The sequence below is a fragment of the Athalia rosae genome, chromosome 3 (assembly GCF_917208135.1).
Source record: "Athalia rosae chromosome 3, iyAthRosa1.1, whole genome shotgun sequence".
In the NCBI taxonomy this organism is placed as follows: domain Eukaryota; kingdom Metazoa; phylum Arthropoda; class Insecta; order Hymenoptera; family Athaliidae; genus Athalia; species Athalia rosae.
This window is the reverse complement of record NC_064028.1, coordinates 18,075,535-18,099,810: the sequence shown is the minus strand read 5'-3', so window position 1 is coordinate 18,099,810 and position 24,276 is coordinate 18,075,535. Positions and strand designations below refer to the sequence as shown.

The window sequence follows — 24,276 nt, the reverse complement described above, 5'->3', positions numbered from 1 at the left end:
GAGAGACGAGAAGAGGGAGTTCGTTCTAAGCCTCGACTATACCGTACCGTACCGGGGTTTCTATGGCTAATTGTGACGTTGAGTTGAGAGTGAAGGCTTGTTGCTATAGGACTTTAACCCATTTATGGAAGATCGTCGCCGGCTGATGTTGCACGTTGTTCTTATTAGCAAATCTCAAGATAAGATAGAGTCGTTCCGAATGAATATAACACGTGGTCGGTCAACCGATATCTACATTTCACATTATACTACAGGAGGGTGTTGGGCGTATCGCCGATATTACTCAACGATCCTCGGTTGAAGTTGGACAAGATCCGAGACGATGTCAATTTTCCGTAAATGAAAATTCGCATTAGTTGAGATATTTAACCATCGCATTCGTCGAATAACGACGCTCCCTTTTATACGATACGATGATGTTTGAAAAAGATATCTTCGCTCATGGAGGGGAAATGAAATTGTCCTCCCGGTCTCTGGATCTGCCGGAGACCTTGAGTGATCCGGAATGGAGCGTGCAGCCTGCGCAACAATGTAAGAGGAGGCAATATATACGCCGTATCCTCTGCGGGAGGGCTTCGCGCGGCTCAGATCACTACATTGCTTGCCCTAGCTCTAATTCCCGTGAATCCTGTGCCAGGAAATGTTTCTTGCTCTGGACAGTTCAGGGACACCGACTACTGGCCAGAGAAACCGACAGGCTCTGGAGGATGTTACCAACTCGTTGTACCGGGAGGAGAATGATGATTGATTGGGAGAAAATAAATAAGGAAAATAAATGAAATACCCGTCGGAGATTAAATGTCTTTGTCGGTAAAAACTAGAGATACTCTTTTCGTACCCATCATACGTATATATACGCTCGCAAACCTTACTCCGTTACAGTGCTGTATGAATGACGCGAGGTGCCTCTCGAGGGATATCGAAAAATTTCAGAAGTTTCCGGCATCGTATTCACGGTATTCTCTCATCTTTTGTATTTTTCAGCTCGTACCTGGCCAAAAATAGAAAATATCGTCGATGTGCGTGCGTGTTCCTCTATAACAAATATTTGAAATCATCCGCGGATGAAATCCAAATGCGATATTTTGGAATTTTTTGCAAAATTATGGTAAAATGAATATCAATTCTTCAAATTATCTTCATTTTTTTCAAGCGGGAGCGGATCCGAAGATCCGCGTTGCTGTGAGTGATCAGCTCAAAGATCAAAGTTGTCAGAAAATTGTAAACTTTATTTTCAAGAAAAGATATATCGAAAAAGAGGCATGTGTTCGTACCAAGGAAATTACAAAAGTTTCATCCCATCGGAGCTTTTATTGAGCATGCAGACCCAAAGGTCTCACCTGTGTGCGAAGGCCTGCAACATACCGTACAGGCAAGCTGATCAAAAGTTATCAATGGATGATATGGAAGATTATCTTATTATTAATTTGTTTTCTTCGATTATGAAAAAAATGGTCGGTAAAGCAGCCACAGATAATAACTGGTGAGGCAAGAATAAAGCGAGCATTCGTACCTACTGACGGTAAGTATTCATCGTCGATTGTGAATCGATTATCAGAAATATCGCATTCGTGTGTTTTACATGCGATCATATTTGGAATACCCCATCTTCAACCTATAACGAACACTTGAATTTGGCGTTAGCCAATCAGCGGTCTGAAATTTCGAGATTTTTATCTCGAACCACCGCCTCATCATTTCAAAATTCAATAATACCCCATATGTGGCTGATACATTTTACCGCTAATTTCACGGACTCGTATATTTCTGACAGGTGTCATCTCAAAGTTCCCGCTACAACATGAAAAAATAACTTCCAAATTCCTGCGTAATTAACAGTCGCAAGATCATTCTCGATTACGGACGTACATCCACTCACGAAACAAGATTTGCATGCTTTTAAATTATAAAAACCGATCGAGAATCAAATAATTTCCCTTACCCCGCGGTTGATTCTTCTATCGATTCTTTTTCCGTCATCCAATGAATTTATACTCATATCTGCAAGCTATCTGAATCTAGTTGCGGTCCTGAAAAAATCGATTGATTTCAGGCGAGTATTCAGGAATTTAAATAAAATAGGCTGAACTTATCCTGAACAGGATCTGGGCAGGAATTTCAAATCAGCAATGTTCGATTGTGTTGGATAACTTTCGATAATGGGCACTCATAATTATCGTGATAACGTCTAATGAGAATTGTACATAACTCATGTTTTATTTCAGGTGTGTCGCAATCGGAACATTTTAATGACGAGCATTTACCATGAATACCAGCCAAAGCCCACTACCAAACATGCTGTCAAATTTTCACGATTCACTGAATCCGAAATCCCGAACAGTGAGCTACGCAGTCACAAGCGCATTCGTTCGTTCACAAGTCGCCGGTACCGCCGCGGAAGCTGATTATTTATCGGAAGTCCAACAAGGTCTACAATTGAACGGAGATGTGAATATTCTCAGTCAAATGTACGCTCTAAAATACAATTAGCAGAAAAAAAAAAAAACTTCGAGCCTTCAAAGTTTGCTCGGAAAATCCAGAAGTATCGCGATTTATTTGCTCTAGTTTTTCGAATACTATGCAAGAAACTGAACAGGAAGGAAATGCGGTTTCTTATGTTCGATGCGATCTAGATTCCGATAAACTTTTCCATCAAATTGAAACTGCTGCAGGGAAGGAACGCAGGATATATTATGCATCGCCTATACGGAACAATGTGAAATGCTAGCAGCGGGTATTTCGGACGGTTCGATAAGAATGTTCAAAGTAAAATCTGGGCAGTACATGACTGCGCTTCGGGACGCCGAAATGCGACAAAATCCTGGACCGACGACTGCTATAAAACATCGCCCCCTTCGAAAATCCCATCCCATAACGCAGACTCTGACCGCGACGTGTCAGTATCTAAATTTTCCAATCGATTGAAAGCAGATTGTTCACCTGTCCATATTTTAGATGCCACCGGCTGCGTAAAATGCTGGCATTACCCGACCGGGCAGTGTCTCTACACCATCAGAGAACGAAGGCAAACCTTAGGGCTGGGGTACCACCCTTCTTTACCAAAATTCGTAACCGTGGGCGACGATACGAACATTTATCTTTACGACGAAGAGACCAAAATACAAGAAAGAGTATTTCACGCCAGGTATGATGATCGGATCAAAATTTCCCCTCCACATATCCCGGCGAAGTTATTCATTATTTGCTTCAATTTGTAGCAACGCACCCGAAACGATGAACGGCCACACTTCTCGAGTTTTTTGCGCTTGTTTCAACCCGAAATCGGCCCACGAATTAATCAGCGGCGGCTGGGACGATACCGTGCAATTCTGGGACACGAGGCAACCGTACGCAACGCGCCGAATTTCAGGTGTTCACATGTGCGGCGATGGAATCGATATAAGCAAGAGCGGAAAGGAGGTAAAATTTCGGAGGTTTTATAAGTACGATGGCTATGATTTCATTGTTTGAAATTTAGGTCCTAACTTGCGCTTGGCAACGAAAGAATCCTCTTCAGCTGTGGGATTACGGTTCAGGAAAATTGATGGTCACCATAGAACCGGATATATTCAATTCCCAATTGTATTGCGGAAAATATATAAATAATTTATTCGTCGTTTGCGGCGGCGGTGATGCAAATCTTCTCAGAGTCGTCGATCTGCGTTCTCATACGGTAATATAATTAAGAGACAATTTCGCGATGAATTAATGACTATCCGATTACGATACCACTTTAGACCGTAGCCTCGGTGAGAAATCTTCCCGGAGCGGTATTCGATCTGGACATCGGTCCGATTAATACGAAGCACACGAAACGTTTGAAGAACGACATACCCCAGTTACCGAAAATGGCGTTCTGCAGCACGAAAAAAATTTACGAAATCGAAATCGGCTGAAAACGGCGCTTCGTAATCACGTTTAATTCATTATTGAAGTAATTATATGAATATTGTGGCGACGGTGTCGAGTACAACAATATCAAGCAATAAACAATGTATTTCATTTGATACAAACTATGGTACAAAATTTATACAGAACAACGCACAGTTTCTTTGATAAGACAGTAGTTTCTTTTTATTATCTTTTAAACACACACTTAAGCGAGATGGGACAAACGTGGGAGTTGGGGCAGTGGTGGGCCGGATATGGGGGTGGGGAAATACTTAAAATGAGCACATCGATTCTTCCTTATACAAACTTACGCGACACTAATAACTAATCAGTAAATTACCGACGGAGGATGAACAAAAAGACAATAATAGTTTTTTCCTTCAATTAAATTTACATTCTCTTTTTTCTAATCGCTGGGACATCTCCCAAAAACTGTTCAATTATTGTACATTTTTGGCTGCAGCTTTCTGCGAGTGATATTCAACATTCACTTTGGGATATAAACTTGAATTTGTAAGAAAAAATTATCAATCCTCGGGACAAATGATTTTTGCAATTCGTGTCATGACGAACCAATCGATCGACGCCGATTGTACCTAAAATGTACCACAAACATTTTATTTCTTATAGATTTTTAGGTCGCTCTTATCAATAGTAAGCAAAGCTCTGAGCTTATCTCAGAAATCTTTTACAATCAAGACAAACTTAAATGAACACTTGCTGCTTACGAGTTATAGTTTTAAAGCCTGCAGCACTGCTCGTAAGAATCTAAGTCTAGATCGATTTGCTTTATTTTTTCTCGTTCTCAAAAAGTCACGTGGTAATAAAATATAGGCATATCATTGTTATGTGCTCGTCATCGAGTTTGAGTAATTAAAATCAGTGAAGGTGATTTCCGTGTAGTATAAAATTGGTCTCCGATAGATGTAAAGCACGTGCAAGAATATTTTTCAGCCAACTTTTTTCGGAAAGGGTTCATTGACGGACGCAATTCCAGCGTAATATTATTAATTTTTTTTTTTTGTATTTTGTAGGGAAACGAGGGGCAATATGGGGTAGCTGGGCAGAATGGGGTTCCCCCGAAAATTTCGGGAAAATTTATTCAAAATGATCGAGAGAGATCTCAAACATCATTTTGGATTGAAAATTTTTCTAATTTTTTTCTCATAGATTCCTGAAGTACGCCATATTGCCTCGCGTCCCCTCAATTTGGATTAAGTATAGATTTTATGATATGTATGAAAATGAATTGTTTCATTGTCCAGTTGAAATTTGATGCCGAATGAAAATTTTCGTTTCCAGCATCCTCCCCTGTTATAAAGGAAAAATGACGGTGAAAAAGAGTCTGTTCTAAAATTCTGATGTACTCACTATCACTAACTGAACGTATAGTATAGATAGCTAAGTTATGAGTAGGTTTCGATTAACCAAGTTATTGAACTGAATTCATTAGGTGTACAATATAATTACAGTAATAGGAGTATAAATTGTAGGAGAATCATAGTCAATTAATAAGTACAAGTAGTTGAAGCATTGGGATGAAAAATCGTATAATTTATATTTATCCACAAGTACAAGCTGTCGATAAGCTTTGCGAATTGTAACGAAAATTTTATTTTTGTAAAATCTTTACCAAAATAAATAACGCGAGGGGCTATTCATTCTTGAATACACCGTCTCACTGTGGAATGAAATCACGTGAAATTCCATGAAATCGGTCGAAGTCGAGTAAAATCAATAAAATGCCGAGATTTCATTGATCTCGGATGATTCCGACTAAAGTCTTGTTCCCCTGAGATGTACCGTTCGAAATGTACTTTGTTTTATATTACATTGAACAAATAAATTATTTTGACTGATACGATTTGTCATAAAAAATAATATGACTCTAATATTTTTCTCTTTTACCGCTTCTAATTCGACACCGGGATTCGATTGAGCCGAACTCTCCTTTACCTTATCGCATGGATAGGTGAAATCACTTACAATCACTTGAAATCACAGAAATCATACGAAAACGCGAAATCAGCGCTAAATTTCCATGCGATCACATGATATCGACGACTGCAAGAAACCATTGAAAATCGACCTGAAATCACGCAAAATCAGCAATCACTGGGTCACGAGATTTGGCAGTGAGTAGCCCCTCGAAATAACGATCCGTTGCATAGTAAATGATGTCTCTTAATTGTTGTAAGAAGTAGCTATCACTGGATACAGCGATCGAAACATAATACGAATTCTCTTTGTATTTTTATTTTTGTTGATGCGTTTTTTATTTTGTTTGTTTGTTTTTTACAAAATTTTAAGCTGAAAACTCCGTTGAATCTTTCTTCTCCTCGATTCGCCAGAAGAGAGCACAAGGAACTTAATTTATATTATTATATCTAAATGAATAGATTCTAAAGAGTAGAAATGATTGATCATCAATCTCACTGCCTCAATTACTTTTATTCAGTCACACAGTTCATCAACGTTCACACAGAATACTTTATTTTCTCTAAATAACTCGTCCCACACGCTACGCACTTCAATGTGCTTCTAATCACATTAGTCATTATAAATTACTAACAGTGTATTTTTACATTACATTGTCTCATAGTCTCTGCACGGTAATTTTCTTCTCTGTTCAATCGATCAATTGAATTGTTTCGAAAATTCATTTGCTATAACTTTACCATCATCGTGAAGCGAATCGAAAAAAAAGAAAACGAAACAGATGATTAAAACAAAAATTATATCTAAAAAGAATATACATAATATATACCGAAGCACGCGAGGCTCAGACGTTACATTCACAGCCTGACTGAGCGCTCGCCACTTGACCATCGAAGCCTCTTTCCAACCCTAAGAACTTTGCACTTTTCTGCTCGAATTGATAATTTATAGTTTCTCTTTTTTTCATTCCTTTTCCTTAACATATCGCACCATATTTATGCTTATTTGATTCCAAGCCCACTAAGTTATGACGAGATGACATAGGAATACTAGTTTTCATACTTCCATGCTTTAAACGACTTTTCTCCACTTAATCATATTGTATTGTTGCATTTATAGCTTATTTTAACCGAATAAATCTAAACCAAGACGTTTTATCTATTTCACTCACTACCGTAGTTTGAGTCCGTCAATTTCAAACCACGGTGAGTAGCATTTATGTGGCACAGGATAAAAATCTAACATTTTGTTTATTCTTTTTTTCTCATATCTTTGTCCGATTATTCTCATCAATCCAATGATTCGAGCACCGGTAAGAACGAAAAAAAAAAAGAAAAGAAAGAAAGATGTCAGCCAAGAGGAACAGTGCCACAAAAGTTTTGTTCATGAAAAACAAACGGGTGAATCGTATCTAAATGTTAGACCGGATATTTGTCTTGGCTGTTTCAATTAACGACCGAGCTATTGTCATTATAGCTCGTAGCCAAAGCGTATCGGCATTAAAGAGATCACACAATTCTTTTTTACAAACTGTACCTCTCATACTTAGGTGTATAGAGTGGTACATTCAACGCTACGACATTCCTACATCACATTTATCCGAAAAATTTACTCCGCTAAATATGCATCAGAATATACTTTTACTTTACATTGTGTTGTAAACTGGACTGCTGTGCCTTGGCCTGTGCCGTAGCATAGCCAAGGGATGAGACCTACCATGTTGCTGCTGCTTTTTGCTAGCTGCCTTAGCAACCACGCTGGCAAGTACACCGCTCGGCGATGGAACCGACGGCGGCCTTCCCGGCGCTTCCGGTGCTTCGGGAAAGAGAGACGAATGATTAATCATTATGGGCGCAGACCTCCTGGATAATTCTGGAGCAATTCTCGATTTAGCTGGTGGATGAACTTCCATTGTATCCTTGTCTTTCTCCTTGTCCTTATCTTTGTGAACTCTCAGTTGTATCTCGGAAGTTTTTCTAGGCTCTGGCTTTGCAAACTCATATTTGCCAACGAGAACTTTCACGGACAAATCCTCAACGTTTTCCGGCTGCGGTGTCTTTGACTCATTTTTCTTCGACTCCTTCTCTCTTGCAGAATCGTTGAGTGGCGAACACTGAATCTTCGATTCATTGTGAGCAATGACGGGGGACGACGGTAAGCTCCTTATTTTCGTCTCCTTCCTCGGTCGGGTATTCGGAGATATTTCAGGCTCGTTATTTTCGGGACTTTTTTCTATTTTGGTAGATTTCGCTTCGAACTCTTTCTTCAAATTCTTGACGATCCCAGAACTGGTTCTGGGGGATTCGGATTCCGGCGAATCGTCGATGGAGAGACACCTTTTGTTGAACATCGACTTGTTGCTCAAATTTTCGAGAACCATTTTGTGATGTTTCACCGAAGGGCATTGCGAGGTATTAACTACACACGGGCTACTGGTTTCACTTTCAGATCTGCATGATCTGAGCGGGGAGGGTAAATCTGATTCTTCGGATAGGGAGGATGGCGCGGGGGCGCTGGTCGATAATCTTCCGAGTTGTCTAATGCTAGTTAGTCCAGGTTCGATATCTATACCACCCGCAGGGCTGAGCGGGTCTCTGGCTGTGTCACTTTTCAGACTAGATTCATTCGCGGGGGGTGATGAATCCTTCTGTCTCGGAGTGGGCGATGCGGTATAATGAAAAAGTACCGGGTTGTAAGATTCTTGGTGAGCTTCTTCGTCACCTGTCAGTCTTTCAGGCTTGTCTGAATTGTCCGGATCCGAAGATTGCGTGCAAACTCTTTTCACCGTGTTCGTACCTTCCTCCAACTTTTGCTTCGTGCGTTTCACTGTACCGGGATGCCAAGGTATTTCCTCTTTGTCGTAAGGAAACAGACCGCTGGATCCAAGGGGATCGGAAGGTCGCATATCGTAAGACCCCCAAGAACTATTTCTAGAGGGCAAGGTGGCCCATGAACTATGAACCGAATTATTATCCATTATAACGGCGCTGTCGTAACTGCTCCACGAATTTTGTCGACTCGGGGAATCCCTCGCCGGCTCACCCCGCCTCTCCTCCCTGTCGAATACCCTGTCGACCTGTGTACTAAATGGATCGCCATCTTTCCTCGACCTTCGCCCGGTTACGGTAGGATAAACAGTCGTCGTAGGTTGGGCTCCGATGCACTCACTATTTTCACTTGCACCAATCACTGTGCCGCCCGAACTGTTCAACTCTGTACATTTGTATTCTGCAGACGCAGTCCAGACTAGACATTCACTATTGTTAATTGAGGTTGGTGTTATTGCCTTTTTATTGGAAACAGCGATGATTTCTTTACTGTCTTGTTTGTTGTCGAATTCCTCGTTAACAGCTACAGCGGTTACTTGTTGAGACTCCGGTTCAATCCGAGAATTTTCAGAAACCGAATCCGTGGCTATGAGATCAATTTGCTTGTCGCTTGCGCCGTCGATGCAGGATAGAGGACTTTGAGACAAAGGCTTGACATCGGAGTCTGACCCAGGGGACGAGGGCTTACTGTTGACAGCTTCGAATTGGTTGGTGAGATTCAGTACTAGGCCCTTTCTTCTCTGTCCTTGAGTTTCTAATTCGTTGACCCTGTGCTTAACGCTGGGTGTATCCGGACCGGGTAAATGAACGATCTTGTTCTGAGAAACGCTGTACGATTGACCGTTGTCACATGGCATTAATACGTTTCGCGCCTCCTGGTCATCGGCAGTCTTGTTCGTGTTGTTGTTACTTCCGCGGAGAAGTTCTTCGCGAGTTATCTCCGGATTTCCAGCATTATTTAACCTCTCAAGTGACTGCGACAACGATACTGGAATACAAATACAAATTTCGGTCAAGTCAGAACGGTCTTTACAGGGTCATTCCATTCAATCTATCACAATGAATTTTAAATTAGTACTTTGATTTACACTGAATTAATAAACACATACCGGCAGGAAGAATGTTTTCTGCAGCTTCTACATCCGGCGACCAGCTTTTGGGTCTTTGACCGTTTCTTTTCAATTCGGTGCCAGGTGCTTCCAATAGGTTTGCGTCAATGTCGTCAACTTTTTCTTCCTTCTTGACTTGATCCTTCACCATGGTCGGTGATTTCAGATTGGTATCGGATTTCGATCTTTGCAACTTTTCCTTGTTTTTCATGGCGTCTAAGATCCCCTGATAAGTCTCCAGTTGCGAGACGAAACTACTGTTGGGTTTGATGCAGCTGCGTTTGTTTTTGACGTGTTTCAATGCCTGCGTATAGTCCCAATTGTAGGCTTTCATCGCGTAGGCAATAACGACCGAAGCTGATCTCGAGACTCCCATTTTACAATGGACGAGCACTTTAGAACCTTCTTTTTTCGCCTTCGTTATATATTTGAAAGTATCATCCCAATGTTTGAGCAAATCTGTTTTCTCGTCGTCGTAAACGCGGACGTTCAAATAATTAAACATCCCTGGGAAGAAATTATCGATTTCCCTCGTGACGTTGAGGATATGCCTGACGCTGTAAAAATAAGAACATGTATCAGCATCAAACAAACGCCTCGACTCCACGAACGATCGACGGATCGTACGACGAAAGCTCCTTACCCATTCTTCTGCAATTCCTCCAAGTTACTAGCGTTCCATTCGCTGCCCAGATAAACGTGATCGAATATCTCAGTTGGCGCGTCCATCTGCCCCAAGATGATCAACATTTCTTGGTCTATGAACGGTTTAAATTCGCCTAAATCCATGTCGAGGTCTTCTTCAAGACGACCTCTGATGTATTTCGAGGTGACTTCGTCCAAATCAACGGACATCATGATCTCCTTTAAGGTTGCTCTGATGACGCGTTCGGTTTCGTCCCTTTCCCTGGGTCTGCGGACGATTGAAACGGAAATTATAAACAAAAATTATCAGAAGACGTAACAGAAATTGTTAAACATTTCACGTGTCTGCGCTTCTCGAATTTGAGCTTCATAGAATTTTTTATAGCAAACTATCGATATATATAAGCGTGCAAGAGCAATAGACGCAGAAACTGGAAATAATTGAAGGACGACTATGAAGTTATGATCTATTTTTATATGTCAAATTCTGGTGCCAGAGACGTCAACAAACGACTACTATTGGCCCATAGCCAATCGAAATTTTCAGAAAATTGCAAGTGTCTCTGCAAAAAAAAAAAATTATATCTACGTCACTTTATCTCTCGCGATCTACGTGTACGAAAAATTGATAACAACAACGGCAACGCAATACGTAAACTCACTTGCTGCGTTCGCTGTCGGGGGATGGTGGCCTGCGGGATTCGAGATTATCCATAGTGTGCCACTCGTTGAGGCACGAGCGGTCACTCTCGATGCGTTGTTCATAGTAACTGACCCAGTCATGGGACAAACCCCCGAGAAAATAATTTTGCTCACGAGCTTTACTCGACACTTTGTGCAGCGTCTGTAAAGCCGACCTGTAACAGACGAGAAAAATGTGATGTTTTTTATTATTTTTTTTTTTCTTTAACGTCGAATATCGAGTAGAGATAATAGAGTAACACATCAGATATTAGTCGTAATTAAATCAAACGCCTCATCCACTTTATACGGTTTCACTGTAACGTTTTACTTTCAAATGCGACGTACTCGAGGAAAACTCTTTCCGTACAAAGAGACACGCAATGAATTCTTTTACAGAGATGAGTCGGAGCTTGCGAACTGGGACAAAAGCGCTTCGCTCCACTTCAGATTCTACCTTTTTAACATACGTGGAAAGTTATAATTCACATCTCGATTCACATCTTTAAATAAGTTGTTGATTATAAACGTATGTTCGTTCATTTTTCTCTCAACAATTTTTAGTTATTAAAACCCTCCATTTCACGTCGATGCGTTCCGTATAATTAAAGAAGAAGTAGGTTTTTTTTTCATTTCACCTTATTCGCTTTGATATAATACAAGAATGCTTGAATATCTTCTTCGCAACGTCCATCGCGAAGTCACGAGAGCAACTGTACGACACCGTTCTCGGCTAATTGTAAAATCGTACGAAGATTGTTTATTTTCCACACTCGGTTATCTCCACTGTAACGACAGAAAACCACTTCCGGTTACACGCGGAAAACCGGTACGAATATCCTCCACGCAAGTTTCCGTATCGAGACTATCCATACGATTAGGAATAAATTATGCGTTTAAGCTCGCGCTACGAATAACATAATCATATACGAAATAATTTAGGGGTGAAAAAAAAATTTGTCGAACGTTAAAATAATCGATAGAACAAAAATTAGTAAATGGAATTATATTGTGGCGAAATTTTAGGAGGAGAAACGGGCGAAAAAGTGATCGTTGTCTCGAAGAACATCACCAGGATGGATGCCATGTTTGAAACCATACGGTAATTCCAAACCTCAAAAAGAGCGAACGTTGAAGAAACCGCAGATGCGATTACGACTAAACAAAGACTCGGAAGGAATGAAAAATGTATTTATTATTAAATCGAGACAACAAATAAAACTCGAGGCCAGAGGAACACAGGCCGATGTGCGGCTGTGGCTTTTCCATTTTACGTATTTAGTCGCCTCTCGTACGTTACGCTTTGGCAACGTACGAACAAAATATTGGGCTCATCCCCAAGAAAATTAGCGGAAAAACGGAACACAAAGTTTGAGAAAATACCGAGACATTGTGATGCCGATAAACGAGACTAAGAAAGTGCAACTTTTGTTGAACCCGCCGAACGCAAAACTCGCAATTCTTGACGATGAAAAAAAAAAAAAAAAAAAAAAAAAAAACAGAAAAGAATTACCTGGAAACAGAGAATTGTAGGAAATGTTCAGAGTAACTCCTAGGCATAAGGATTAGGCAATAAAAAAAATGGAACATGATTGCCGTTCATTCGGTGCCTGGAGCAATTTCAAATATATTTCCGTGTATACCTCTTGCAGCAATACAGATAGGGTAGTAAATATCCCGAGTTTCGCGAGTCTTTAAAGATACAGAAGTTTATCGCCCATTGTGTCGTTCGGTAGGTGGGATAGGTATGTAAATGCAGGGAAGTTATACGTGAAATAGTGTAGCGAGTCTTTCGTTCACTTTGATATTCTCGTTGGCTGAAAATATTCGCTTTCGCACGGCAGTATTTGCGGAGGTTCATCTCCTCTCTTCGAGACTTTGAAAAGTCGTTCGTTGAACGGGCGCTTTTGTGAATAGCGCGTAAGAAGATTTCACGGATGAAACTTTGCTGAGGGGGGAAAACCCGGCTAGGACGTACGTATATAAGACCAATCCTTATTCTTAGTCTAGCACCTGGCGGAGAGAGATATATACTTATTCGAGACGCCATTCAGAAATGCGGAAGACGTATAAACAAGAACAAACTGCACTTCGCCGCACGAAACATGTAGGCCAAGAGATTGGAATTTTACCTTCGTTCGAATCGCAGACTCCGAGCTTCGTTGACGTATAAATCAATTTTCTATAAATCGCGACCGCCAACTTCCGGTATTCGAGAATATAAGTCTGAGAAACGTTAGAACGTGTCATTCTCGCACGTTCCCTATGTTACACGTAATAATATCTGGTCGCGTTTGAAATATGTATTATATACGAATGTTGACGTTAAGATGAAATAATTTCACATTTTAGATAGTTTATAAAAAACTTGCGCAATATCCCGTAGAGCTTATAGCATGCGAAAGCAAAATTTTATTATAACATACATAAATAAGGGGATTACGTCAGTTCTATAAATGTCGCCAATATTTTTCACTTGCGGGCAAATCTCTCCCCGCAACTGTGTAAGAGCAGCAAGTAAAGGTTTTAGCGTTCTTAGTAAATAAAAATTTGTTATAAGAATGACAAATCGAACATTTGATACATGACCAAAAATCCCCTCCTAAAAAAAAGAGAAAAAAGAGCAGTCGAATCGCTGCAGTTTATTTTTTCTCACGTTACAAGTCTATCGGATCGCGAACTAGAAAGAATAAAAAGAATATCGCAGGCCTAGGGGATGTATATTCGAACGACTGTGTGCGGCTTTGAGTATCGAACGACCTTGACGTCGACCTTGACCTTGGCTTTGATCGTGACGATATAATTTAAAATCGCCACGACGCGACGCGCGACCCCGTCGCGGGTGAATTGTTTCCGAGGGTATATAGTTGCCTATTTTCACGGCTATACTTATAATCCCGCAACCTTTGGATAGATCGCTATCGATGATCGGTATTTATCGTCACCATTATAACTATTATAACCGCTCGGCGATATATAGTAGATACGCGCGAGTTAACCTGCGAGTGGTCGTCCTTGGTCAAAAGAATGATCAGGAATGTGAAAAATTTTCTCTCTACAACGTTTAAACGAGTCGTTTGTCAGCCTCTTAGGGTTTTATCTCATCTTCGGTTAAAGGATCTTTGAAATATTTATACGTGCGGAGAAATTCTGCGCGAAATCAATTATTTAAAATTCTCTTTTTATTTTTATTTTATAACATTTATAAAATTGACCACTCGAAAAAAAGATAACAACTATTTTCGTAAAAGGAAAACTGGATTTTCGCAAATTTTAATCGATATTTAGTATAGTACAGGTAATAAATCGAGAAGTATTTAAAATAAAGTTGGCACCAGTCGTCGTATGTGTCGTTTTCTAATGCCAAGTGAATTACGTAACTATATTATGTTAACCGTGACTCGTAAGCCCCTCTTCTCACACGTGATGAATCTTTGTCGATATGAGAAAGTGAAGCGTAAAGAAAGGAAAAAAAGGAAGTGAAGAATTAATAAAAGCTTTCGAGTTAATGCTCGGTGAAATCGAATGGCTGTTGCGCGGTAACAATTTTTCATAGTCGCGTCGTAATTTCAATTGCGGAATGAAAGAGACGTGGATTGATGAATCAGGAAGAATCGGAAAACACATCAATGGAAAAACACATCTCGCGGAACAACCGATCGCATCGCACACGGTAAATAACAACGACGACTACGTGTCTATGTACGTACGTGAAGAAGAATAAATTTACCTAGCCAGTTTTAGGACTCCGTAAAAAAAGGAACACCCATAATTCTTGAATGCAATTCTAGACGAGATTCTGCAAAACAATAGAACGATAATTGGTAGCACCGAAAGCACTGTGACCGCCGTCCGTTGTTCGGGGAACGTCATCGATGTTCGTTCGACGATCTCTTACTAACCCAGCGAACGATCTCCCCATTTCTTTCGGCGCGACGTTACCGTAAACGCCAAAGCTCGAGTCCTTGAGAACGTCCTTGCGATGCGGGGTCAGCGGAGGTCGGGTGCCAGGGCGATGCCAGGGGAACGGTGCGACCAAGTTAGCCGTCTAAATTTAGGGGTATAAAATCCACTCCTAGTAAAAATCCAGATCAACCTGACCACGGAATTCGAGGAAACGCCGAGGGGTCGTTTCTGCAGTGCACATAACTTCGTGGAGCGATATAAAAATCCGTTAAAACTATCGGCGTTCATTTAATATCTTGAACTCCGTTCGATCGACGTTTCCGAATGACGAATGTGGAAGGCGGTGAATCGCTGCACCGATTATCAAGAGGAATCGCCCGGGCGATCGACGTTGTTTCACGTGCGACAGGCCACGTTTTACTGACTAACAACGCGATCTCGAGGATTGGCACTGACGGTCTTTAAAGAGAGATCAGAATAGACATCGGCGTGGGCAATGCAAGCGAAAACGAACGACGACATAATGAGCTAAAAGTGAGAAGGAAGGAGATCGCGCGGTATATGACGACCACGACCATGTTTGGAATTGACGAGGTTAGTGTTGGTTATCGTAACCGTCCGACTATACAATAAAATAAATGCCCGCAATCGATACGAGATCGGTAGTGCGACGAAGAAGATACGAGCGAACGAATCGCATCGAATGTACACGCCGCGATCCTACGATCGTAACCATCGATTCTGTTCACTTTGAAAAAATTTACAAAGGAAACAGGATGTAAAGACAATCGATATTGATATTATTCGACTTTTTCAAGAAACATCGTAGGCAGTAGTAACTGTATACACTTTCTGACAATTCTCTACACACTCGATGCTGATGTCTCTATCCGTGCACGCATTGTCAAAATTACACATCACCTTACTTCGCACGTTTATCCTATGTATTGTGATACATACATTTGTAACCACCTACGTGTGGCCGATATTTGGTCAGACAGATTTGATCGAAAGAGTTTATTTAATTTTTATTCTAGTTGTTTTTTTTTTTATTCTCTCATTTCTTTTTTTTTTCGTTTCTCATGTTTTATTCGTGCGGATATTCTGCTTTCTTTTCATAAAAAACAAGCTAAAAATAAACATATCCATACAGACGTGTTGGAATTCTCAAGAATGAATGGAAATTTTTGCATCGAGTTGTAGAACTGAGGGATAGAAAATCCTCGAAACTTATGTCCTCAAATTTACAACACGGACAGCGTAATTATTAGTTGGCAACTTTGCAACCCTACATTGTTCCTCTGATGAATACTAGATGAAGAAAGAGTGATTTCATTGAAAAGACGAAAAGAAAGAAAACAAAAAAGAAGGATGATCGATCATCTGAATTCCGGAAGTGATACATCACAGAGATTTTGTATACATGGTGCAAGCTTTTCACGATGGAACCAACCGACTGGTAAACCTGCATCGTCGGATGGAAAAAACGAGGCATATACTTTCTCCTTTTTATAGATTCACCTAATATATCTCGCGACTTAAGCACCTAACATCGATTTTACCGTGTGCATGGAATTATATATGCTTTTAGTTTCTTCGAGAGCGGTGGCATTTGCATTTTATCTCTTTGAGGCAATATATGCCTGCGCATATTTCAATCGTGGGTGGAGAGTTTCTTGTTGTTGCGTTTCTTTTTTGCTTTTTTTTTCATCATCTTCCTTTTTCTTCGGGTGTCAGACTCGGGAACAGTCGCGTTAATACGTGACGGTAACAGGCGGCACGGCGAAAGAAGACTCCCGGATTGTGCACGGGGCAACGGCATCCTTATCTCCGATAAAACCGGGTCAAACACCACCGGCGGTGAACAGCGGCAACGACGATTATTCAAGGTTTAAAGTGTTCCCGAATACGTGGTCATGTACCGTACGTATAAAAAATACGCGTCGCCATGACTAACGGTAAAATCTTTCTTTCGGGGGCCGATTTAACCCGGGCACTCGACGATTTTAAGATCATCGGACAATCGGACGCTGCGGATCACGCTACCTATTTTGATCGGGGTAAATTCACGAGACGAGGGACGCCGTTCTTAATTCGCCTTAAAAATGTCATCTGTGATTTTTTTCACATTGTGCTCGTGTCGAGCTGAAAAAAAAAAAAAGAAAAAATTGTCCGTCCGTTCTCTTTCCGTTCGTCTAGTTTGTTTATTTGTTTATTTTATTGTATTTTTTTAATCTCGTTTCGCAGGTGGAGTTGATGTCACCAGCTGTTTTTGAATGCAATGCCGTCACTGCAGCGTGTAATCGAACCGTTTCCTTTCACTGAAGTTATACATATATGTATACGTACGTACCTATGTATGAAACACTCAGGTGCCATCTACACATATATTCTATGAGATTATAGACGGAACGTGGAGAGCTACGGGCGAGGAGGATCGCGCGATTTGTGCCGGGTACTACGTTTTATGAGATCATTGGAATATCTCGATACTGAATGAAATCCGATATACGTTGTACATACGTCGATGTGGGTTGTCATCCGCAGAGACGAAACGGCCGCCGGCTCCATCCTATTCACGAGGAAAAAGAAACGGGTTTCTCCGAAGATTCATTCTCGTACACCGAAATCAACCGATTACCATATTTTCACGCTCCGGTCCTCGAGCTTAAAAAAGCGATAAAAATAATTTTGCGGAATCGAATCGGTTTCAGTTAGTCACCGATCTCGAACGCACCTCCCCGGCGATTTTTCACTTTTCATCGCCGAGAACCGATTACCATATCTTACAGGAGCGGGAGAACTAGGACATTGCCGAATAAATACGGCGAGTGGTAGGTAGTCGCCCGTTGAGTCATTTGGCCAGATTGCCATTCGAACGGGACCGAGGTTCGGTTCGTTTGTCTGCGTTTCCGGAGGCGGACACGTACAGGTACCAAAATCGACGGAGAGAACCCGTACGATTAAACGTCAAATGATCCACGAATACGAGATCGTCGTTAAGAATTCCGCGCGGAATGAGAGGAACGCGTCTGCCGGATCTTTTATACATATGCGCGCGGCACTGGACTCCGAACGCGATTAGCATTTTCTCGTCGTCAAAGATGAGTCAGCGCGCTCAATTAGAAATAAAGAATGCGAAAATTGAGTCACTAAAAATCCTACATCGCGTACGTATTCGAGCGTCGTTTCGTTCAAACTTGACTCCGCAAAACAAATGCGATTTTACAGAAATGTGGTTCACGTAATAGAATTGAATTGGAATTGCGCAACCGATAGGAAACGCGTGACACTCGTAAAGTTATGCCCACCGGAAGTCAGCAGCGAGCCAATTCCGAATACCGAAGTACGACAAACCCTGAAAATAGAGAACGGAGAGAAATAGAAAAGATCGTATGAAAATAATAAAATATGACAAAAAGAACAACGACCAACTGAAATAATAGATCAACGTTCGATGAAACGCACCGTCCGCGAGTCCTTGGTCGTTGTTTTTTTTTCTTTCTTCATTCCTCGTCCGTATACAGAGCCTTATACGCCCCCCTACAGCTTTTTACGGTTATCGTGTTTTAAAAACGCCCCCGGACTACACACGTGATCGAATCCGCCTCGGAACGGTGTTAGATAATTTCGATAAGAGTCGGGCTATACATGGCTATGAATTCCGAGAAACGTGATAGGCTTATGCACGGTGGGATAAACGCACATGCGTGAACGAGGAATGTTAATACGCGTATTAACGCTCCTGTTTGAAAGGGACGTGAAGAGGTACACGTGTACGTTACACGTTGCGTGAATCGGTGTTTGTGAGCCGAAAGACTTCACGTGGCCCCGGAAAAAAAACGACGAGATAAAAATAACGGTACCGTACACTATACGCAAATTAGCGCGTATACACTGGGTCTAGGGAATTGTCTCACGACGCGACGCCAAACGTTTCAACCTTGAAAACTACCCGCAGGAAACGCGACCTTGTCAACTAAACCGAGGGACTAGAGGATCCGAGGCTGTCTTTGCTCGGATACACGTGGACTCCGTTTGACAAGGTTGGAACCGATAATAACCCTGAATACAAGATAAGTTGAAATTTGCATGAGAGAGAACAGAAAAAGAAAAAAAAAAAAAAAATAGCTCCTCCAATAAGCCGGGGTGAAAAATCTGAAAACTATGTCAAGTGTATTTTGAAAATGGACGGTAACGCCAATAAATGACATTTTTTTGTTCATATTCGCGGCGCGTGCCCAAAGGCGTGAGCAAAAAATTTCGCGTCGTTTACCGCGAGTCCGAATTCGCGGTGGTTGGTTCAGTTTAGACGGCAACGGCGAAAGAATAAAAATTGCCGGGCAATAATTTACTCCAACCTCGGTACTTCCTGCGGTCACCTCGACCGACATCCTAGTTTCGATCTAGACCAGAAAATCGTTGCAAAGTCGGCGTTTAAATCGAGTCGACGCTCCTCTATCGAGCACATTTTATGCCACTGGAGTGCCACCGACCATACCCATCTGATGAATGGGATACCTCGACCCTGCGTTTTATACAGACGTCTCCCGATGTGGCAACAACCTTATAAGGACTCCTTTGCCCATCCGCGCATGGGATCCTGCCCGGTACCACCTACCTTTACCGTACCGATCGAGAACGGCGCGCGCGACGTCTATGTAGCCGCGACCGGTATAACCAAAGATCAATCTTACTCCGCTGCACCGAAGACGTAGGCATGCCTCGTACGCATAATGCACAAATAACTTATAGACGTCCACCGTGTATAATCGGTGTCATCGTCTGCCCACTTAGTTTCCATTCATCTCGCACCTGAAACACGCGTGTGGATGCGGTATACCGGGATTTTGTATCATTTTGTTGGATGCACGGAGCGATTTGTCCGCTCTCGAGTGATTTCCGAACGAGCACGGGAGCGAAATCTGGTTGGAAGATCGATTATTCGGAAACTTTTTCATTTTTTTAGGGTTACGCTCTTCCGGCAGTTCGGAATTCGAAGCACGGATCCAGCGTCGGCGAAAGTTTGCGCTAGTCTGAGACCAGAAGCGATCGGTCGAAATCAACGTTTTCTTCTCCGCACTGTAGCCGAGACGTCCGATCTCCGAAGGCCTGGTCGGTCACCCTGTTTCCGAAGCGGCCGAGTTTTTCTCAGCGACTCTTCGGGACTCGATATAGGTTTCTTATGCGCTCAATCATTTAACGGAGAACGTAAATACAGTCCGTACCGTCGTCCTCCGACGTGGTAAAGTTAAATGTATAAAAATTAAGCGGAGGCTCGAGCGAGCGCGGTGTTTCTCAAAGACGACCCCACACGCGAGAAATGATATTGATGGCGTATGGACATCCGATAGCCGTTTATTCAACGTTATGTACTACCAGCTACCATTCCTTTTTCGCACACCTATAAACAGTTCGCGATCACCACAGGAGTGTGTACCCGAGTGATGAAAACGTACGGGGAAAATTTATGTATCTGTATCGATGTCGATCGATGAGTGAAGTCGAGAGAAATGAGTTTCTCGGTCGTTTTGTTCGACTTCACCTTGCGAGCTTTTTGCGTGTTTACATCAAGTTTTTAGGTTCGTCAAAACATCGGAGATTCGTCGCGCGCTTCGGAGAGACCTCGGTCAAGCTCACATCACGCACCGCGGTAAGTAGTGTCTAGGATTAATTAAACAATCGCGATCGGACGTACGCCGAGTAAGGGTGTGGTTTGATTACCCTATTTACGCACGGAGAATCCGCACGCGAATCAATTAGACCTTAGGCTCTGATGTGATACCCCTTGCGCCGATCATTGTGTCACTGTGTTGCGTGCTACGCGAACAACAATCATCAACGAACATCCATTAGCAGATTACTTTCGCGTCGGATCACCGCGCTACGTATGTCCCAGGTAAATGCAAACGTATCGTACAATTTCAATCGAACTCCCTCCTTTTTTTTGCTAATCAACGTATACCTGAGTCGTGCGATTCGTCGACACATTCTTTCCATTCGATGTCTCAATTCGATCATCGCATATTTAATGCACGATTCGAACTCGATTTCGTTCTTTCGGCAAACTTCAGGGAGGAAGAAGATTTTTTCTTTTTCCCGATAGCTTCCGCAGGGCACCTTATAAATATTATTCCGCAGGCGTCGGAGGTCCCAACAGAATTACAAGTACAAGCGAATGAATACGTGTACAGAGAGCAATTGTGCAACACCGTTTCCAAGATCGTTCCAAGTCGTTCCACTTTTTCCCCCAATTTTTTTTTTTGTTTTTTCTTGTTTCTCCTCTCGATCGTTGTTTATTCATCGGCGAACGGAGGTTTTTCCGGAGGTTCGCGGGATCGTTTGTAAATTTATTTACCTTTCGTGAATTTTTGGTAGAAAGTTTGGCAATGAGTGGCGTCGCGACGGGTCCATACAAGGCGCGGGCGTTGGTCGGCCACCACCAGGCTGGAGGTCGGGACCACGAGGTGCGCTAATAATAGCGACGCTAGGCGTCGCATCTTCCCCGCGAGCGTCGGGACGCCCCAGCATTTCGTTAACGCACCATCGCCACCGATACGCGCTAGAGGAGTCCGAGTTCGGTCGACCACCGGAACGTCGTAAATGTTTTCAACTTTTTTGGAATATCAAAGAAATGAAAAATCCCCAAAGCAACGACGTCTTCTTTTATTTTTTCTTCCGTACCGCACATCGATGGCACGAAAATTTCTAGATTCCGATTTTTGATGACTAATTAATCTCCCACACGTAAGATCCACCTGTTGTACATCGTCTCGCAATAATTGGCAATAATTGGCGACGTTCCGGTGGTCGTCGGTACGTCACCGCGTGATCTACGAATGTTTGAAGAAAACTTTTGAACGCGATGGCGAATAACGTGCGAATAGACGTATACTTGGTTACGATATTTTATAATAATAAACTGGGATGGTTATAATGCGCACGTTTGTAATACGGGGTGTGTTCGATGTGAGCCTCGTGGTGTTGCCCGAACGAAAACCTAGCGCTATTTATAGGGGCGATCAAAAACAAACAGTATAGACGGGATACGCGATACCTAACGAAGTAAAACGCAGAAACAGGACTAGCTACTAATGAACCAGATACTCGTTCTTGACCACTCTTTACACGTCCTCTTTTCAACGTGCACTTTTGTCGCCTTCTTTTTCTTTTTCCTTTTATTCACATTTTATCGCCAACGGATTTATGCATTACGCGAAGGACGAACTTTATAACAGATGCCAATTATTCGCCCTGCATTTTTTTTTATCCTTCCTTCTTTGCATCGCGAGTCGTAATTAATCTTCTTTTGATTCAACGTTTTTTTTTTTTTTTCTCTCTTCTCAAGTAATATAATTTCAATCAATTTTGGTAACGATCATGTGGGTATAGGTATGCGTATGATATCTTCGTGCAGTGCTACATTAATTTTGTTTAAGTACGTGTCGTCATTCGGTTACATGTACTAATAAGGTATAAGGTATAATTATAACATTTACAATTACGTTTGTTATTCTGGAGTTTGGCGAGATCTGTTGCTGATTTTTTCAACGCGCGATGAAAAAAACTGCAGAGATCGCTGTGAATATCAAAATAATTGAAAACGTCAGATTTTAAAGGAATCGAACGTATAATTAAGCGCGCCAGAAATAATAATTATTAGGCATACAAAATAGCGTATGTCCAGAAATGGCACGATCCAATCTACGCAGATACAATGGAATTAAAAAAAGATCTATAACCAACGAAATATCAAAGCGTTTTACAAACGAGTATACGCGATTGATTCCTTTTGTCTCTTTCTTTTACTTTTTAGCATTCTCATACTTGTTTTCCAAATAACGCGACGTCATGGAAAGACAAAATAATAACCGTGTTTTTACTTTCGAATAAAATTCGCGCTGTCAAAATTTTCGTTCTCTCGAAAAAAATCTACGGCGTTATTATTTTCTGCAAAGACGAAAAGATCGTCGTTATCTCTGACGACAAACAACGGAGTGGAAGGTTAAAAAAAAATGTAAAAACAGACATCATCCCGCGGTCCACCGACTCTTAGCTTGGCAGTCGAAACGAAATTAAACGTTAAATCCGTTAGGAACATGATTATAATTAAAAAACATACCACAACGTAGGTACGCGATGTGGCTTGTGTGCGAACGACGATAACACAATAAGAATTAACGCGCGCGTGGGTGTTCTTAATTTTAGTAATTTCTATGAAAAACTAATTAAACGTCAGAGTTTATCATCTGCGAGAGAATGAAAGGAGAAAAGAGGCTCTGTCTAAAGCTTGCCCCTTCCGTGGAGGTGGGTGAACAGATTCCATCTCCTCTGAAGGATAAATGTGTTTAATTCTTGCCTGCGTTCACATCAAGGAATATAATTAAAAATGCTGCCCACTCTTTTTTCACTTTGCACTACACGAAACAAAAGTATATGTACAGGTATAATAATTGCACTATTGGTAATTTATAATGAAGTCAGCTTTGACTTTTATAATTGAATACCTAATCATTTCTCAAAAATAATATTAACAGTAGGTAACATTGAGAGAATTGTTTTCTATAATTTTTTTTTTGAAATGTTTTGTGGTAAAAAATGAACTTTTCAATCGTTCAAAAATTTTGAACAAAATACTGAATAAATTTCAATTTTAAAATATCATCGGGAACCCGAGGGATAGATTTCGGTCGAATAATTGACTTGCGGTAAAATATATCTCGTATACAAGTACGTATGTATAGGCGACCGTGGGATGAAAAAAAAAAAAGCGTATACTATATTAGACCTATGTGCATGAAGCTGTCAGTCATCTTTTCGTATAAGAGTGGGCGATGATGTTGATGAGGATTGGCGACCACCCGTTCAGGATTGCCTACATTATTCATCATTCATAATCCATAATCTATAATCCATTATATCCATTCGATGCGATTATTAGATCGATACGATGACCCCGTGCCACACTTGTATAATACCCAGTCAATCGGACGATGATTGAATCATCGACTTTCATAAACGGAGCTATACATACGATGCGACAGTTCAAAAATATATACCGATCGCAGCATACGTATATATATGTATGCAGCATACGATGAAACGAGAAAACCCATCATCATCATCATCTAAATCATCGATTGGGTCATTAAAAATATCGAGAAGCTGGAAGCGTGTTTATAAAATAATGTGAAAATAACTCACCACATGGCTTGTACAGACACCGGTTTGAAGATGTGCTGACGACCGCAAACGCTCACGCTGAAACCTCTGTAAAT

At 41.4% G+C, this 24,276-nt stretch overlaps 2 protein-coding genes across 16 annotated transcripts in view; one reads left to right on the top strand and one right to left on the bottom strand.

Moving 5' to 3' along the window:
• The first annotated feature begins 1,127 nt into the window (after positions 1 to 1,127).
• On the top strand, positions 1,128 to 4,106 carry LOC105690595 (uncharacterized WD repeat-containing protein alr2800-like). Its single transcript, XM_048652719.1, is given in 7 exon segments — positions 1,128 to 1,522; positions 2,226 to 2,468; positions 2,673 to 2,908; positions 2,911 to 3,145; positions 3,219 to 3,420; positions 3,479 to 3,673; positions 3,738 to 4,106. Coding segments are annotated over 6 exon segments (1,230 nt in total). The 5' UTR covers positions 1,128 to 1,522; positions 2,226 to 2,265; the 3' UTR covers positions 3,897 to 4,106.
• A 471-nt stretch (positions 4,107 to 4,577) lies between these two features.
• Positions 4,578 to 24,276, bottom strand: part of LOC105690570 (protein phosphatase Slingshot) — a 110,236-nt gene continuing 90,537 nt past the window's right edge. For 11 of the 15 annotated variants that reach the window (XM_048652711.1, XM_048652710.1, XM_012408481.3 and 8 more), the window contains 5 exons: positions 24,203 to 24,268; positions 11,074 to 11,268; positions 10,410 to 10,679; positions 9,767 to 10,323; positions 4,578 to 9,645 (listed from right to left, as the gene is read on the bottom strand). In XM_048652711.1, coding sequence (XP_048508668.1) covers positions 7,475 to 9,645; positions 9,767 to 10,323; positions 10,410 to 10,679; positions 11,074 to 11,268; positions 24,203 to 24,268 — 3,259 coding nt within the window. In that variant the 3' untranslated portion in view covers positions 4,578 to 7,474. The other 4 variants (XM_012408500.3, XM_012408517.3, XM_020855022.2 and 1 more) reach the window with 4 other exon arrangements.